Source organism: Copadichromis virginalis, linkage group LG15, assembly GCF_057382275.1.
Source record: "Copadichromis virginalis isolate Kocher_CV1m ecotype Utaka linkage group LG15, C_Virginalis_male_GT1.1, whole genome shotgun sequence".
NCBI classification, from domain to species: Eukaryota; Metazoa; Chordata; class Actinopteri; order Cichliformes; family Cichlidae; genus Copadichromis; species Copadichromis virginalis.
In genome coordinates this window covers 13,619,695-13,638,159 of record NC_140632.1, presented here as the reverse complement: position 1 = coordinate 13,638,159, position 18,465 = coordinate 13,619,695, and the positions used below count along the sequence as shown (strand labels likewise).

Below are 18,465 nucleotides of genomic sequence, written 5' to 3'. Positions count from 1 at the left end.
TCTTGATTCTTCAAACAGCTGAAGAATAGTACTACCAGATGGTGTGTGATAGCTGCTTAGAAGAGGCCATCATCAGATTCCTGCTGTAACATAGTGACAGGGCTTCTGGGTTCATTACAGCAACATATGTGGGAAATGGGAGAATAATAATAGCTGTGAAAAATAGGCACTACACAACCTCTGCAATCTTATCGCTTAATTGTTTTTGTTTTTTGTTTTTTCTTTTCTCTTTGCCACTTTAATAAAAAAAAGTATGGATTTTATGGGAACGGTTTTGCGTGAGAAAACTGGAGAAAGTATTTCTTCTGAATATAGCGGAGGAAAGCTGTCAGCAAATGTTGCAAAATAGTTCACACAATTCACCTCATGGCATTCATGACCATTTGCTAGGCTTCTAAGAGAGGGCAATCTAAAAAGAACAAAACTATATTCAAGGCTATTTTTTCCATATGTGTCATGACTCTTATTTTCACAGTATATAATTTTTTCTTCCATCATGATATTTTTTTTTAAATTAAGACAAAAAAAAGGAGAAAAGAATCAAAGCTTTGTGACTTTAAATTTTCCTCCAACTCAGAAAGCTTCCAAAATAGTTGCAAGTTAATTAAGTGCACCCAGTTTAAAGTGATGCAGCTACAATCCTGGCTGTAATTAATTGTACCTTTATAAAGATTGCAGTGTTACAGAGGTGAGGATTCAACTGTGATTACTTTGGAGGATGTGGTTTTGTGGGGCTGTTGAAATTCTATATACATAGCATCAGACAAAGAAGCATTTCTGTTATTTAAGTTACCCTCGCTGACAAAAATCTGATGAACAAAACAATGAGAATAGTTCAGCAACATCACAAACTGCGACCTCCATAAAACAGTTTGAACAAAAAAATAAGCCTCATAACCATCATTCAGGTCTGATTTATTATCTATGTGCTGCATTAGTTTTCAATGGTTTTAGGTATTTATACCTAATAAAAAGGCAAGCAAAGTACATACATTTTTACAACCCATAAAGCAAAATTACTTTCATCTTTTTCTTGTGCACAAGAAGAAAACGGGAAAAAAAACCCCTTAAAATATACATGATTTTGTTTGGACAGCAATCATTTAATTTCTCCTCCTATTCCTAAATATGAAGCCAAATTTGAGAGTTCATAAATAACAGACATTAAAAAAAGCAGCCAGCTGGTAAAGTTGTTCATTGTCTACTCAGCTGAGAGGAGAAACGTGCCTGGCAGGCTAATCTTGTTAGACACTTAACACCAGAATGCCAGAAAGTAATGATGTAATGTTAATGACGAACCTTTTCACAAGTAATTATCTGTGTTTATCAACATGTGTCAGGCCATTTGATATAATTGAGTGAATGATAGCCACCAATCTTGTCACTCCCATTTATAATTTCTTTGATTTGCAGAGTGCTTGTTAAAAGCTTGAGCCACGATGATATCAGCAGAGTGCTCTGCTGCACACTGATGCTGTGTGAGGCGCGCCGCTTTTGTCACGCTTCTTTATCCACCAATTTTGTACCAAAGGACAGAAAAGAAAGTGGCAGAGTGAAAGAGATGTGGTTAAACACCTTAAATCCTATTTAAGGTGTCTTTGTTTGATTTCTTCTTAGCTGCTTTTGTCGCGTGTCTCTTGCTCAAATACGAGACGGAGATCTGGTCAGTCTTGCACTGAGGGGAGCTTTGGTAAAGTTCCTGTTTGCTTAAGAGTTTAGGAGGCTTTTGTGTGACAAATTGCAAAGGAGCTTTTAGAGGACATAATGGGACGCAAAATCTTTTAAATGAAAAAGTGCATGCAAAGACAATGAAGAGAAAGAATTAAGAAAAAATGCAAAACTGTTGTGTCACTGCCTTTTTAAACGTAGCTGTCGTCATCTTTCTTTCGTTACTGGTAACCTTAAGCACAGATTTTAATTTGAAATATTTCTGATCACCATATGAAGGACAGTTGTAACACTGTCACAAAATAACACGCCGTGTTCCACATCCTACATTTGTAAATTAAACTTATCTTTATTCAACATGACATGCACGCCCAAATTTATTGTGTCAGACTGGAAACTTTGATGCATGTTCCTCACTGCTGTCATTTTTCCTAGCTGTTTAAGTGTCTGTTTAAAAGCTGCCCTCTCTTCAGTGGGCTTGTCTTTTACCTGTCAGGCCTGTCGAAGGCACTAATCACCCCACAAAGCTGAACGAGCGCACCATGCGCTTGTTAGCCATCGTCCCAATCTTCTGCCACATCCCCCTTTGACATCCGCACAGGCACTTAATTCCCCCCTATTATGTTCTTATGTTTCTATAGCCTCCTAATGAGACAAGAAAGGGGAGTATCAGGTTGTGTCCATTGATGTGACAGGCTCGGCGTGTGTTGAATGCGTGTGAATGCATGTGCCAGTGCTCTGAGCCATCTGCCCATCACAGGAACATGGCGTGTAATAACAGAATCATGACCGTGGAGATCAGGGCCCCGGCAGGGAGCCTTGTATTCATTGAGCTTTAAAGGCAGCCATCCAACACTGATCAGACACGCCCAACTTGTGCCCCCCCCCCCCCCCCCCCCCCCCATCCCAAAGCCTCTTTATGTGTACCCCAAACGCTCATGTACCCCCTGATTCCATCTTTCCATCCGCTTAGGCCTCAGACTCCATGTTGCTAGGGGTGATGCAGTCCTCAGGGTCAGAGGTGCTTGTTGGAGGTGAGGTTCAGACAGTGGGCCCATCTGATAGGACCATCTGGACGAGTGACCTGACATAATTAGTTATTAATTCTTCTTTTGGGAGGGGGGGCCAGTGCTCTTACTCATGCTGCTGCTGTTAGCACCAGGATTACGGATGTAACTCGTGTTCTCATCTGCTGGCGAAAAATGATAAAGAGTGACGAACAGATCTGAATAAAAACGCTCTTAAATTTGCTTCAACCAAAAAAAAATATACCTTTAGTCAACCGGCTCCGAGGGGGATCTTGCAGTTTTTATTACTCTCGTTCTTGCAGTTAAATGGCCAAACCTAAGCAATGTTATATCACAGTGTGCTATTTCCAGTCCAGACACAAATGCTTAATCTTTTCTGACAAAAGGATGGCTGTGAATTCAAGAGAAACAAATTGTGAACCTGTCCACTAATCCACCAGTCGCCACAGAACAGCAGGTTTTGGTCTCTGTTGCTTATAGTTTAAGATAAAAAGATAAACCCAACTGGGAGGAGGCAGGAGTAACCAATTTCTTTACCAGCAGAATCCGATAAAGTAGAGCAGAGCACAATGTAGCTGAGGTCTGTTGCATTTTTATTAAGAGCACACGACTCTGACCTTTTTCACAAAAAATGAAAAACAAACAAACAAAAACAGTCCTTTTGCTTTTGTACGATATGCATTACAAAACATAGGAATATCCCCAAAATGGTAACATTTTAAAGGTTTGACATAAACGTATGTTTTTCAAACTGAAAATGGACCAAAAGTTGCAATAATAATATCATGATATCGTCATCATTACTCTAACTTTGATTTGGTATTCATTCATTTTGGTATTTTGCTCCAAAAGTCCATCTGGTGTTCAGTTCCTTTGTGTGGAGTGTGTAATGTGACTATCAAGGACTATAGCGGTACGGTGTCAGCAGCGGCCCTTCCTGCTGCTTTGCACTACTACTACTGCCGCCGCCGCTGCTGCTGCTGCAGGGGAATCTCCTCATTGGCATGCAAGCAGTGACTTGGAGCTGTGGAGCACTGGCACCCTCTCTCTAGAGACTCTCTCCTCGCTCTTTCCTTTCCCCTTCTTTCTCCTTGTCCGTCTTCTGCTCTCTCCCTCTTGTCCCCCTCGCGCAGCTGTCACAATATCTGCTCAATACGAGTGCTGGAGGAATCGTAGGAGAAGAGCCGAGCTGATGTGCTGCTTTAGAAGCAGAAGACTTCAAAACAGAATAGCTGAAAGGCCTCTTGTGAGAGGTGTTGAATCAATCTTAAGATCTGTGAATGATTTGTATCGTGCATGCACTGTGATGCAGCAGGGGGGGGGGGTGTATTGTCCTTGCACCTCTGCAGGAGATCATTTAATAAAGATATATGTCTAGTGGATAAACAACGGTTTAAATCACGTGAAATCATTTGTTACCATCAGAAATAGCTCTGATTTGATCTTGGCAGATTGGTAAGGTGTTTACAAGAGGGACCGGGATGCAAATAAACAAACACAACATCTTGGCATGTGCTGAGCATTTTGCAGAGATGCCGGAACGAACAATGGCAGACGAAAGCAGAGAGGGAGAGAGGAGACATGGATCCGGTGTGGCTCTGTGGATTTGGCAGGAGTGAAAGCAGTGAGAAGAGCGCTGATACCAGCCAGACTCAAGCTGTGGGCAAATCAAGCATGAAATCGGGAACAAAGGGATTCACAGGATTGAAGGGCATTAGATTCACACTGTCTGAGCCTCGGTGCTGTGTGTGTGTGTGTGTGTGGAGGCTCAAGATATTGTACTTGTAGTCTTTTTAATAGCCTCATTGCCGAGAGATTAGTGGGTTTTAAATTAAGAGTGAATTTTTTTGTTTTGGTTTTTATGACTTTCACATTCCTCTTTTTGTGTTTAAATGTTCTTAAAGTTTTCTAACAATATAGGCATAAACGAATTGTTCATATTGCAGTGTCACATGGTCCAGTTCTTTTACATAACACTGTAACTAATTGACAGTACACGGTTAACTATTGTACTGGTCTCCAGATTAATTTGTCACTTAGTTTTTAGCGACATTATTAAGGAAAAATGTAAAATACTTTATAAAGCAATTATAGAGGGAAAAACTAATTCATGAATTTTTAGACTCATTTATGACAGAGTGCTATATTGTTGTAATATTATATATTGCACTGTAGTGCATTCAGCATCCAGGTGCTCACACTAAAAGGACAGATTACAAAGCGATTAAAAGCAAAACTTCAGATTTAAACTAGGAATGGATATTCTTTTAAACTACTTGTTGACTTTTTTCTCTCATCATTTTATGTCTAACTTTTAAACTATCCAGCTTGATGACATTTACATCTAAATGAATGTAATGATCGCACTGTCGTCATGTAAAGTACATTGTGTACACTCTAATTGGGCACGATTTCCAAGCAGCATTTCAAATCCAGGTGCCTCCACAGTGAAAAACTTATTTCCTCTCCTCTTTACAGAATGACCTCTCCACTTTTCTAGCTCAGCCAATCAGATCGACCAGATGACCTCAATATCCCGGTCCACCCAATCAGAACATCTAAATGTCTTGTTGGTGCAACGCGGTCTGCTGTGGAGGTGTCACTAAAAGTCCTGGTTGAGTGATTTTCCCAGGTCCTGTGCTACTTTGTCCTTCAATGACTCATTTGGAATCTGTGAATTGGGCGTTTTTCTTCTTTTTTTTTTTTTTTTGGCTCCGTGGGAAACGTTTTTATGCACAGGACAACATTTGCATTTCTTACACTGTGCAGCTGTGTTTTGAGGCAAGATATGTAAAAGTTATAAATTCCAAGCTGATTTCAGAGAAGGGCAGGAATTAAACAATTAGAAGATGTCAGTTCAAACTGGAAAGGTCGTAAAGTACACACGAACAGAAAACATGTTGAAACAGTTTCCTTTGTGCTGTTCTGAAGCTGTTTCATAAGGATGACTTTTCACGGAGCGCCACAATGAATTATGGTGGCACTGGTGAAGGAACAATTTAATTGATGCATGAATATGCAATTGTGCCTCAATCCCGGGCCTGAAATCAATCAAGTAGACAGTCAGTGGATATTCTGAACCTTGCCACCTGCACTCTTGTATTCTGTGTTCGTTTGAGAAGTTAGGATCCATTTCTCCTTCACTGCAGTTGTGAAACCTTGGGGTCTTTCTCCTGTGGTTCTATGGTTTACCTCCACACTGAGGCAACCACATGACATAGGTGGCATCTTTATCTTCTCAAACTGCTAATGCCTTGTGGTGCAAACGAAGCTAATTCACTTGTGCGTTTTATTAGCAGTAGCATATAGTTAAATTAACTGCAAATACTTTAATTTTGCAGCACTGCGATTCATTATGATGAGTTAAGAGTGACTAAGCGATTAACGCAAGACATCTGTTTTTGTAGTGATGTCATACAATCCTTTGTTATATTTGTGATTGATTTGATTCTAGGAGTAACATCTGCTATTCTCCAGCATCTCCTTGAGTCACTTCTAAAAAATGTCTCCTCTGTTAGAGTTTAAGGATGAGCTCTTCTGTAATTGTGATAATTCCACTCTTCTTGTCTTTCCCATTCTACAATGATGCAAAGTGACAAAATACTCGAGTACATTTTTGACTAGTTCCCTTTTAACCAAACACTTCCTAGCTCCACTCCGATATTTTAGAGACAAGCTTGACTGGGCAAACTAAAAGTTGTAGCGCATTAATAAAATATCTATTAAACATTACAAGAAGTTAAATTCACTGTAGAAAAGCTTATGTAAATTAATTGTGGTAAAGTGGTGCTTGCCTTAACTGCAGATGTACAAGCGAATGCATTATAAAAAAGTTAAATCCAGGTAGCTTTGATTCATGCTTAATTTCATCAACAATAATTAAATAATGCAATGTAATTAAAAACGTAGCCGTTTTGGAGCCTTTCTACAGAACTTTTACTTAAAGACTGAGTGTAAAACTTTTGCAGAGTTCTGAAATCCTCGTTTTATTTTGGCATTGATTTTTCTTGACCTTTCTTCTCTCCACTGTTTCGACTTGTTACCTTTTTGGTTTCTTTTTCTTAAACTCTTTTTCCACTTGCACACAACCTTAGCGTTTTCATCTTAACTTTTAGTCTGTCTACAGCGCTCTAACTTTCTATAGACTGAGAGGATCTTGGATGAGGAAGTATGAGGTAGTTGGGGAGGCGTATACAAGAGTGCGAAGTCTGGGCAAAAGGCCCAGTGTTTGGCCACATTTGTAACCGACTCTACATGTGAAAGCCTTCGGGGCACATCAGGCAAAATTCCTAGTATTCAGGAGGAGAAAAAAAGGCCTCTGATTATTGCCGTATCTCAGCACTAAACACACGCTCACTCACACAAATACACACACACACACACACACACACACACACACACACACACACTGTTCATAAGCCTTGATGATGTCAGCAGCTAAGCGGTATAACGGTTTTGCCTCTTGGAATGACAGCACCACTGATATCTGGCAGACCATCAGTTAGTCACGTCAGCGGTAACTGATGGAAGTTCTCCATTCAGGCCCAGGCTGTGTCCAGGTCCTTTGTCAGCTCAGACAGACAGAAAGACAGGCAGGCAACCTCTCCAACTACATTTAAACAACATACATTCATTAAAATACACCACAGAGGAATTACCTCTGAGAAAAGGTTAGAGGCTAAATGTGCAAATTTAACTGCTCCAAACTGCAGTTACTTTGCCATTGTAATGATGTGTTCAGGATTTTTTTATGCTAGCTGTTTGGAATAATTATCAGTCAATTTTTTTTCCCCATTACAGTCATTGAATCTTATGGAAAAACTACATTGTCAGTGTAGCCAAAGACTGATACCGGGTATTCAAAGGGTGCAATAGAGCTTCATTGTTGTCTGAACACATCAGTGAACCAAGTCTTTGCACTACATGTATATACATTGATTCTTAACGGGTATACAGATGCTGTAATTTACTTTAAAATATACTACCCTTGTATTATGATTATTATAGTAAATGTAGCTTAAAATCTAAAATTCAGCATTTATAAGTTTATATTTTCACATTACTACTTTTGGTCTCTTCCAGTGATTGCAAGAAAAGGGAGACAGAATAGCAGCACTTATTCTTTTATATTTTTTTCCTTATTTTCTTTTTCTAAAATATTAGAAGAAAACAAAGATGAAAGCCACATAAAAAATACACAGCAATTAATCTATTATGATCTACTATGTATCAGTACATTTCTGTATCTATTTTTTTTTTTGAGGCAGCAGCATTGTGTTTGTGTCTGCATGTTTGAGTTTGTGTGTGAGTTCATTCAAAACAGATTTGACAGATACAACAAAACACCGACAAAAGATATATGTTTACAACTGTATTCGGATTTAAGGACTTTTTAAACCAATCAATAAATAATTTTGTCGTTTCCAGTTCAAAAAGTTCCTTGTTTGATATTTACATCATAAATTAAATAAGAAACTAAAGACTTTCAACTTATTTAAGATATGTTTGAAGCATTCAATACAACTCATAACAAATCAAAACAATTAAAAATTAAAGAAGAGGATTAGGGCCACTGGGGAAAACAATGACAATATGACTTTTTTTCTCCAGGATTTCATTTTTTTTCCTCGGAATTCTGTCAGAATATTAGATTTTCTTTTTCTAGAGTTCTGAGAAAAAAAAAAGAATTCTAAGAAAAAAGTCTGCAGAAAAAGTTTTCATAGAATTCTAAAAAACAAACAAAAAAACAAAAAACAGCTACAACCTGTGGCCTTAATCCACGGTTAATTTTACAACGCATGGAACAGAATTAAAAAACTTTTACTGCATATTTTACATATGCTAATAGGTCAGGTAAAAGTTAAGTGATGTAAAAACAGAAGAAATCATACTCTGATATGTAAGCATTAATAGCTAAAACTGCAAGTAAATATACAATGCCTATATTTAGAGAGCATGGGAAGATGAAAAAAAATGAGTGAGTTTGGAAACATCTTTTCGCACACTAAATGAGGGCATTTCACATATTCCATAAACCAGTTTCAAGTTGACCTGGATATTTTGCACTTTTCCATATCAGAGGCATGTTTCTCTTTCTGTTTTTTCACTTCTTCTTCTTTTTTCTTTTTTTTTAAATAATGTAATAATGGTGTGATCCAAACACCAAAACTAATTTAATGCCACCAGTGAAATATTCTACTTGGACAGAAAATAATGACACATACAAAAAACAGCTCACTGACAAATAAATACCAGGAAACACTGACATCTTACAATAGGGAGTCAATAGCCTTTTCCATGTTGCACTTCACGTGTCAGACAGTATGGTCTGTGCTCTGGAGTTTTCAGGTGAAATGGCTATGGAACAACACATTTTCTTACTGCCTTTGGAAATCATGTACAGGTCAGGTTAACAAACATGGCCAATGGTGCATGAGAGGTTTGGAATAGAAACACTGGATTGATGTTTAACCAGCTTTTGCAGGGAGGGAAAGTTACTTTACTGCCATTAAGACAACTCTGTTATATTATGTAATGGAGCAAACTTTCTCCATTTGTCAGGCAGTATGCAAAAAGTCAGTTCCTGAACAGCTTCTTAGAGTCTTGGGGAAAAAACTTCTCTAATGACAAAGAAAAGAGAAAGGCCTGACAAACACAAGTTGTGCTGAATGGATCACCAAGGGCAAGTCAGCCCCACACAGGTTCCTTGTATCCTTTTGTCAGTGTCTCAGCTTTTGTGTGGAGCACCTGGTTGCACATGCCTACAACCTCACTACGGATGGTAACGTCCTCTTTTAGACAGCTGGCTCAATCTTCACCAGATATCGTCAGCTTCCATTGGTTATGATAACTGAGGTGGTTTTATGTCCCTGTATTTGTTCAGCCTGCACTCTCACATGAGATGCCACATCATACTGCACTCCTCCACAGGCCAAGGTGGAGTAACTCCGCAAGCTCTCCGGATCATACAGATGCTCGAGGGAGTACCCAGTCAAGGCGTACGCCGCCTGCCTGTCCAGTGGCTGCCTCTCCTGTGCTGGATAGATCAGCGGACTTCCCTGGGGTTGTTGAGGGTGTGGGGACATATCTGTCTGCATGTAGTCTTTGGTGAGGGAGAGGCCTGATCTGGGGATTCCGTCAGAGCTGGGGCTGCTGAGACGAGACAAAGAAGCAGGACTCGTCGTGTTTTCATCATTTTCATTGGGGCCAAGAACTTTAATGCTGTCTCGGTGATGGAGGCGTTCAGTAAGGAGGTCGATGCTGGGGGCTCCGGGGCCACGGCATACCACGCTGGGCATAGTGAGCTGAGAGTGATGGGGTAGGGAGGAGGTGAAACAGGGACTGTGAGTTTTGGTGAGTCCCGAGACATCCAGTGGCATCTTGTGTTGCTGTAGACGGCTCTCCTCCTCTTTGATCATTTGCTGTGTGGCACGGATCAGGGTCTCCATCTTGCTGGGCTCTCGAGGGCTCGCTTGGAATTGGTCACCGTGGTAACGCTCACCTGAATCACTGGTGGACCCACCTCCGTCAGGTGAACTCACTACGCTGTCTTCGTCCCAGTGGCCCCGTCCTATAAATGCAAATCAGTGGTCAGAGTTGATAACAATAGAATAAATGAATATCACATTGTTAAAATGCTCATGTGGTTAATGGGCAAAATTCTGCCTTAAATGCATATATCATTATAGCATCATGGTCTGACTGGGTGTCTTGGCTGAAGCACAGTGGGTTTTTTTTTGCTGTTTGAGGATGTGAAATGTGAAATAACTTGGCTTTCAGTTGCGGGCAATTTTTTGAACAGATGGTAGCAATCGGCACACTGGCAAGAGACGGTGTAAACAACTTAGCATGTCCCATAATAACATTTGGAAAACAGCTACCAGGAGAAGCTAGGCCAGAACTATTTTCAGAGACAGATGGTTGTGGTCTCAACCCTAACACCTCACCGTGAATGGCGCCATGGTAGGATGTTATTTCGTAGCCTTCGCTGTTGTCCACTGAGAATTTTGGCAACGAGAGAACGGAGCGTGTGGTGTCCCACCACATCTCTCTTCCCGACTGGGGGGTTCCCAGGAAGTAGCGGCCACTCTGGCATCGAACACGATCACAGGTGGTGGTGTGAGGGTGCGTTTGGGCATGGGCAAGATCCTCTTCTGATAGACCCAGGCCGTAGCACAGGGAGCCCGATTCTGGATACAATCTGTAGGCACAAGAAGCCTCCGTTGCTTCACTGGGATCCAACAGCTGAGGAGAGGCAGAGTCTGTCAGTGGGCTCCCTCCCCACTGACTGTCTTGGTCAGACTCTGAACGCTCTGGATTGAAAGCTGAAAATTGCTGGACAGAAACAAGAAAATCACAGTTCTGGGAGTTTTTGATTTGAATCCACAGCAAGCTTCCCTAATTGACTTAGCTCTAAAAAACAATTACCTGTGGGTAGGGTGACACTCTGGCTTTGGCCTTGGACTGGGTCAGACGTGACTTGGTGCTCTTTCTTTCTTCATTGTGACTGTCAGCGTAGGGAAAGGCTGGTTTGCTGGGGCTCATTTGATCCAAAGACAGCTGCATTCCTTTATACTCAGTGTCCCTTTTAAAACACATAAAATGCATGTTAGAGATAAACAAAATAGTTTAACTTAAACTTCCATTTTGTGATGCTTTTATAATCTTGCAAGATCATGCTCAGAATAACATATCTATAACAGCGAATTGCTATGAAATTCATGGGCTCCACAGGACTCTGCCAAGTAATCCTTTTACTTATTTATCACCATCAAGCGCCACCAAAACCAAATTCATCACCACTCACCATGAGGTTTTCTTTTTAGTGCTGACATCATGTTAGTACTATTACTGCGAGTATGCTGATGTTAGCATGTACACCCTCAGAGATCACCTCGGATCGCTAGCTTTCTTTTAACATGCATGCATCTTTTGAACTTTGCTGTGGGTTCAAATTATTTTATGCACTATGAGCTGCAGGTTACTGAGGAGCTTCTTCACAGTGACCTACACAAACACACAGAACATTTTTGACCTAGTTTTACTTTCATTTTTTCAAGCTAGCTCATGTTTCTGTAGTTAATCCAGAATTCCCCAAACCTTTAGGCTATTTTCATCATATATACTTGGATCATGTTCTCTTTCTGACCATCTTGATTTTAGCATTGCACGAGAAGCATAATTACTAATTAGTCTAAAGCACACTCCTTGGCTAATGTTGAATATAGATAGATGGTCAGACTTAGATTGAGTCAGGCTTTATAAAAAAGGATTTAAGTACAACTTTAAGTGAATACAGTATATAAGGGAACTTTAAGATTATAAGCTCTCAGCTTCTGAGATTATTAACAAACACCCAGAAAAAACGTTAATCATTCTTTTTTCTTTTTTCTTTTTTAACCACAAACATTACGAGAATGTGGAAAGAATGCACCGAGAGTAAACACACACCAGAAACATATTTATACTTATAAGTCTTATCTATGCAATCAATTTCCTCTAAATGTACCCAGTTTTTTTAAATTTACTTTTGAATGTTGCAGATTTCAAACATGCAACTTGTGTGCCATCTTTGACATTTTAACCCACTGTACTGCGGCTGAACTCAATGCAATTGTCACCGTCTAGGGAGTGAAAAAGGCTCCTGTGTCAAGTGTTCAGCAAACATGAGCCTATTCTTAACTTATCACATCAACAGTATGTAATAGCAGCTGTCTGGCATTTTAAACCTTGTGGCCCATCCCTGACCCTGTACAGCCAGCCTCTTCAATATGACTCTAAATATGACCCATTCCTTATGTACAACACTGCAGGCGAAAGGCTATGTTTGGATAGCCAGTGCACAGTCTGAGTGTTATTTGCTCTTGCAGGTATAGTTATGGTAGCCAGTTGTGCATCCTATCTGTGCCCTGGCTGACTTATGTCTGAGCCAATAATGTTGGGCCTTTGTGCAAACTCAGCTGTGTTAGCCGAATTCCACCTCAGGGGTCAATGTCAGAGCACCTCACGTCTGAAATATGCCACCAGCCAACTTCCAAACATAATTTATTAATGGATTCTTGTTGGGCGGAAACGCTGCCATGCCAAGGCGATTGAATTGCTGTTTTTTTTTAAGTAGTTGTTTGTTTTTTTCCACTTTTGCCTCTTGGACTTTCAGATACTTCTGTGTTGGACTTGATTATTCACTTGGAAATTCTCTGTCATTTTAATGTAGTTACTTTGTTTTCGCCTTACTGCATTGAAGAAATCAATAGGTGGAGTGCAGCCATATGCATACATGCACGTACAGACTTGCGCAAACTCTCCATCACATGCACTTACACACACACACACACAGGAAAAAACGACATGTGGATCAACCAAACAAGGAAAATCCAACATGTGTTACAGCTATGAGATAGCTATTGATTCCTAGTTCACCGTTTGATCGATTTTGCTTTCCTTAGACTGCAGATCGATGGTGGCAGTAGAGGTTTTTGATGGGGTTGAACCCTGATGTTTGTCTTGCTGTCTCAAAGGGCCTTAGTGTGCTTTGTTCTCTCATAACACACAGCTGCCTGAGTCCTGCAACCTCTGTATTTGGTGGATTTGTACAGAGAGACTACGGAGGGATAAAGAGAAGGATTTCTCCAGGAGAAAAAGACCCATTGTATCACAGAGTGAGCCTCAAGTACAGATCATAAGAGTGCATGATATGATTATACAAGTAAAATATTCAGTGTTATTCCCACAGTGCCATCTCTATTAAAAGGGCATTATTATTTAGACCGGAGTAGTGCTGCAACCTTGTTTTACAATGACTGCGCAGCTACAGTATAATTGCAGCCATCAGCACAAATTATAGATTTAACTGTCTCAAAAAAGCATACTTTTAAAATTATTTTGAAATCAATTATGAAGTATCTGTTAAAACAAAAGTTTCCCTCTGATTTTAGGATGGAAATCATTATTTACACTTACGTGAGGACATAGTTGACGCTGACGATACAGTGAGGCCTTGAGGATCGGCTATTGTGGACGATAGTGGCATAACTTTGGACCCAGACCCAGCCGCCGTGTTTGGCAAGGAACCGATAGTACTTAGTTGTGACTTGGCCTTTTACCAGCACTGCAGGAGATAAAAGAAACACACAGACAGCAGAGATTAACATGTTTAACAAGTTGCACGTTTTCTTTTTTGTGTGTGTGCGTGCGTGTGGGAGACGTGTGATTGCCTGCACATGGTGGCTGCAGCAGGTTGCCTGAGCAGTTGCTGCATAACAAGAGAAGGTCAAGCTGCCTGTTGTAAAAGCATAAATGAACACACTTGTAACTCACAGAGGTGGTGTGCACAGCGGAGGTGGAAGATGTCACAGCTGTGGACATGATGGTACAGCGTTTTCTCAATGAGGTCCTGGGGCTCATAACCTGTCAGCTCAGCTACCCTGGGGAGAAATTCAGGAGTTAAAATAAGCAGCTAATTCAGGTATATGTCATTTTTCTGTGCTTCGGTTTTCACAGGCAATTTTAGCTCCAGGAGCTTCTTTTATAACTTGCTTCCCTTTCCTAATGAAAAATGCATAGACTTCACACAACGTTTGCCAAACACACAGTACAATTAAAATAGAAACAAACTCAAAAACACCTAAAGGGAAAACAAAACAACAAATAGAACAAAGTCTTGATTAGTACCTGGAGTCCAGGAAGATGAGCTTCATGTCCAAGCTGGCTCTGAACATGAACATGTTACTGTGCAGTTTGATCTCAGTCACGGCACTGGGAGGCAGAGAGTGACCGACAGCCACCAAGCCCACATTCTGGTAGCATCCTTCAAAAGGTGACATGTCCAAACTGTACTGACGGATCTTCAGGTAGCCACTGCAGTGGATCACCTATCGTAAAGCATATACAAGATAATAGCTAAATCACAAATTACATTTAATAATGAAATTTCTTAAAATTCCATTTCATAAGAACAGTAGTCAGCTTTATGATTTATGTGATGCATTTCGGAAGCAGGCAGGATAATAATAATAATAATAATGGATTGGATTTATATAGCGCTTTTCAAGGCACCCAAAGCGCTTTACAATGCCACTATTCATTCACTCTCACATTCACACACTGGTGGAGGCAGCTACGGTTGTAGCCACAGCTGCCCTGGGGCAGACTGACAGAAGCGAGGCTGCCATATCGCGGATAGTGTAATTTATATCAAAATACAATATAATCAAATGATAATAGAACTGTTGGAATAGCCTGACACAATTACATTAAACTGCATGAATAAGCTAAAACTTTTCGTGGTTAGAAAAAAAGGTATAAAGTAATTTTAATGTTGGTGACCATTTTTTCTTATTCGCTTATTCTTATATTTATTAATGTGAAATAATTTTTATAATACCATTATCGTTATTGTTAATAAAAAACAATTTACTAGCGCTGCCTACCTTGTATCCACCACTGGTAAGCCCCGCGTTTCTTTTTGCCAGCACACATTTCATCCGCAAAAAGAAAGAGCGTTCCATTTCATATTCTGAAAGATGTCAAACACTTTGCTATTAAATTCTCGTATAATAATAACAACAATAATAATTGAAAAATAAAATAATAGGGTTTTACGGCGTTAAAATGTATCCTGCAAGGAAAAAACACAGGCACAGGCACAAGCTATTGCGTAAATTCCATCCGCGTATATTACGCGCGTTCATTGCATTTTTTTTTATCATATGCTAATAATGCTGACACTACACAGTGCAACACTATGATTAAATAGAAAATGCTAAATGACATAACATGTGCATATGTGGAGCCTGAAGGCGTCGTTCTGTACCTTGCACGAAATGTGTGTGATAGGGCTGATGTGGGGTGAGGACAGCTGTCATCTCATCGTGGTCGGCAGGATGGACATATTCATAAATACTGTTCCCAGTCAACTCTACCTGTTGAGAATAACTCAGGTAATTAACGGGTAAAAGCTTCCTGGTGGGTGAATTTTTTTTTTTTATCTGCGCATGGGTATCGCGTTCATTTTCAGACGATGCTTTATGAATAACAAATACAGAGGAAAAAAAACGTCTGAAAGGAAATATATATATATATATATATATATATGTATGTGTATATATATATATATATGTGTGTGTGTGTGTGTGTGTGTAATGATCACAGAAACGAACCTGAGACAGTCCTAAATGGACCGACGCTGTCTCTGAAATGTACATTATCTTCCCATCTGGGGCCACGACGAAGATGAATCCGTCCAACGTCTGCAAATAATAAACGACAGGCTGCCGTCACTTCTCCGTGTTAATTCACAAGCCCGGGTCGATCATGTTCTTTGGCTGCAGATCAGTACCTTTAATAATATTAATAACAGCCTAAATACCTGCAGTAAATGAGATCCCAGCTCTCGTCCAATGTTATCCAAGGATCTCGTTCGACTTGAGTGACCCCAAGCTTCACCCAGACCTGGGGAGAGAGCGAAATAACGGTGTTTGGCTGCTGCATGACTTTGAAATTAAATAGAAATATATATAGTATTTTTTTTAGTTGAGCTTAAATTATTCTTATTCTTATTCTTCGTTTAGCATAAAGGAAAAAGTAGGACACACACACACACACACACACACACACACACACACACACACACACACACACACACACACACACACAGAAACCAAGACGCTAGGAGCTCCTATTTAAAGGGCCAATTTACAGTTAAAGCATTTATTCCTCTCCACAGTACTGAAAATTTGTCCCTTCCTGCATGCTGTACAGTCTCCCTGGAGGCACAAACCCACACGTGCAGAAGTGTTATCATTATTATTATTATTATTATTATTATTATTATTATTATTTTTGTTGTTGTTGTTGTTGTTATTGTTGTTGATGATGATGATTTTTTTTCCTCCCTAAAATGTGACAAAAAAATGTTCATTTGTGGATTTTTGCCTGGTATATCCCACGATAGCCTGGATGCTATCTTGTGCTACTCATCAAATTTATTCAGTTCCATCAGAAATTTCGTATTTTTATTATTATAAGTAAATTAGGTGTCCGTCTCTCCTGCTGTAAATGTGTAAATGAAAATGAAAATAGGTCTACGGTGTCGGTGTGACATGCAGACTAACATCAATCTACCAGATGAGGGGCTGCGTTAATTTTTTTTTTACATATCTATCTATCTATCTATCTATCTATCTATCTATCTATCTATCTATCTATCTATCTATCTATCTATCTGTGTGTGTGTGTGTGTGTGTGTGTGTGTGTGTGTGTGTGTGTGTGTGTGTGTGTGTGTGTGTGTGTGTGTGTACATGTTCTTTCTTTCTTTTCATTTCATTTTTTAAGCTGCTTCCATCAAACAATGAAAAGATTAAAAAGAAAAACGCGAGCTGGGTATTTGGGAGACATTTTGCATCCAGCATTTTGTCATCACACCGCAGAAGCTGGGTAAGATTATATGTGCTTTAGGTGATTATAAGCCTTGCAGGTGCTTTTTCTAATTGGCGACTCTTCCTCTCAGTCACGCAGACTAGTGGACCTGCAGAGACGTTGGCAGATCGTCTCATTTGGTTATACGGAATTAAAAAGCATCATAAAGCATCTGAACAGACTCCCTGACGACCCACGAGGAATTGTGGGAATATTCCTGTAACGTTTCTGTAGGACTTGAAGAGAACCTGTGTGTTCTAATTACAACCTACTTTCTAAATTATACTGAACACTAACTTTTATGTTTTTTTTTTTTGCACTAACCGACCAAGTGACAATCCTAAAAATATGCAGATTTTTAAAGTAGTCATGTTTATTTATTTTTTTCCTAAAATATAATAATATTAGGTTGTGTAGAAGTAATTCCAGTTTACTATTATTACTATTATATTACTATATTAGTAAAAATCTCCTGTCACTCCCCATGCGTTTCCCTTCATTCGTAAAATTCTGCAGATAAGTTGATCAAAGAAGAGATATAATTATTTTTAGTTAATGAAATAAAGTTAATGAAAAGATCGCAAAAACGTGTAGATGAAAAAAAAAATCCAACACAAATAAATAAATAAATAAACAAATAAATAAATAAATAAATAAGCAGTGGAGAGTGCACGTTGGCTAGGTGCTCACCCTGGGGGAAAACAATTCTCATCTTCAGGTAACTTGTTGTCAGTCTTATTATGGAGGCTTTGTCTAACTGGGATGTGATGGCCGACGGTAAAGGCAACATTTTAGCCAGTTCATAGAATTCACTGTTTTCCTTTTCCCGTCTAGTCCTTGCAGCCGTTTTGGATTTCTCCTTCATGTCGGCGCCTTTTCTTTATATCCTTAACTTGTCGGATGGTTCGCTCGTTCAAATCAGCAGTATGACCGACTCCTCCCGCTTTGCTTCGTTTTTCATTGTATACTTTTTTCAACTGCAAAAAAAAGTTTTTCTTGTTGTTGTTGTTGTTGTTGTTGTTTTGTTGTTGTTGTGTTTTTTTTTTTTTTTGTATGACAAGATGAATCCAAAGGGTGGGAATATCCCTGTGATCTCCCAAATGAGTGATCTGAGTCTGCGATAATTCAACTGGTTGTAGTTAAACCTCCTCGGTGTAGCCACTGGCCTTCATCCATGACCTGCAAAACAAAGAATGAGTGTGAATAACTGTTGTTTTTCAGAGGAAGGCTTGCATTGCACATAGAGGTGACTCTGGAATAACAGAAAAAAAAACCCGTATACGTCAATCATCAGTCAAAGTCAGATTTATGTTTTTAACAGATCTAGAGCCAGGGCACGATGCCTTTGCCACAG

General features: G+C 39.6%; 1 protein-coding gene across 2 annotated transcripts; it reads right to left on the bottom strand.

Moving 5' to 3' along the window:
- Window positions 1–8,451: 8,451 nt before the first annotated feature.
- On the bottom strand, window positions 8,452–18,106 carry LOC146692082 (single-minded homolog 1-like). Of its 2 annotated transcripts, none has more exons than XM_085433556.1 (11): window positions 17,802–18,106; window positions 16,063–16,145; window positions 15,854–15,943; window positions 15,508–15,616; window positions 15,125–15,210; window positions 14,367–14,566; window positions 14,013–14,119; window positions 13,656–13,803; window positions 11,124–11,280; window positions 10,643–11,030; window positions 8,452–10,266 (listed from the first exon to the last, which is right to left on the bottom strand). In XM_085433556.1, the coding sequence occupies exons 1-11, from the start codon at window positions 17,974–17,976 to the stop codon at window positions 9,524–9,526; spliced, it is 2,286 nt and encodes a 761-aa protein (XP_085289682.1). In that variant the 5' UTR covers window positions 17,977–18,106; the 3' UTR covers window positions 8,452–9,523. The 2 variants fall into 2 exon arrangements, with proteins under 2 accessions (XP_085289682.1, XP_085289683.1); XM_085433557.1 differs by having other exon boundaries at window positions 10,655–11,030.
- Window positions 18,107–18,465: the final 359 nt, after the last annotated feature.

Bases quoted from the DNA above. Each gene is read 5' to 3' on its own strand.
- LOC146692082 (XM_085433556.1), bottom strand. From the start codon at position 17,976: ATGAAGGAGAAATCCAAAACGGCTGCAAGGACTAGACGGGAAAAGGAA. The intron at 15,211-15,507 runs GTACAGAACGAC...GACATCTTTCAG, and splicing joins TCACACACATTTCGTGCAAG to AATATGAAATGGAACGCTCT. The intron at 11,031-11,123 runs GTAATTGTTTTT...GTTTCTGTCCAG, and splicing joins GAGTGTCACCCTACCCACAG to CAATTTTCAGCTTTCAATCC.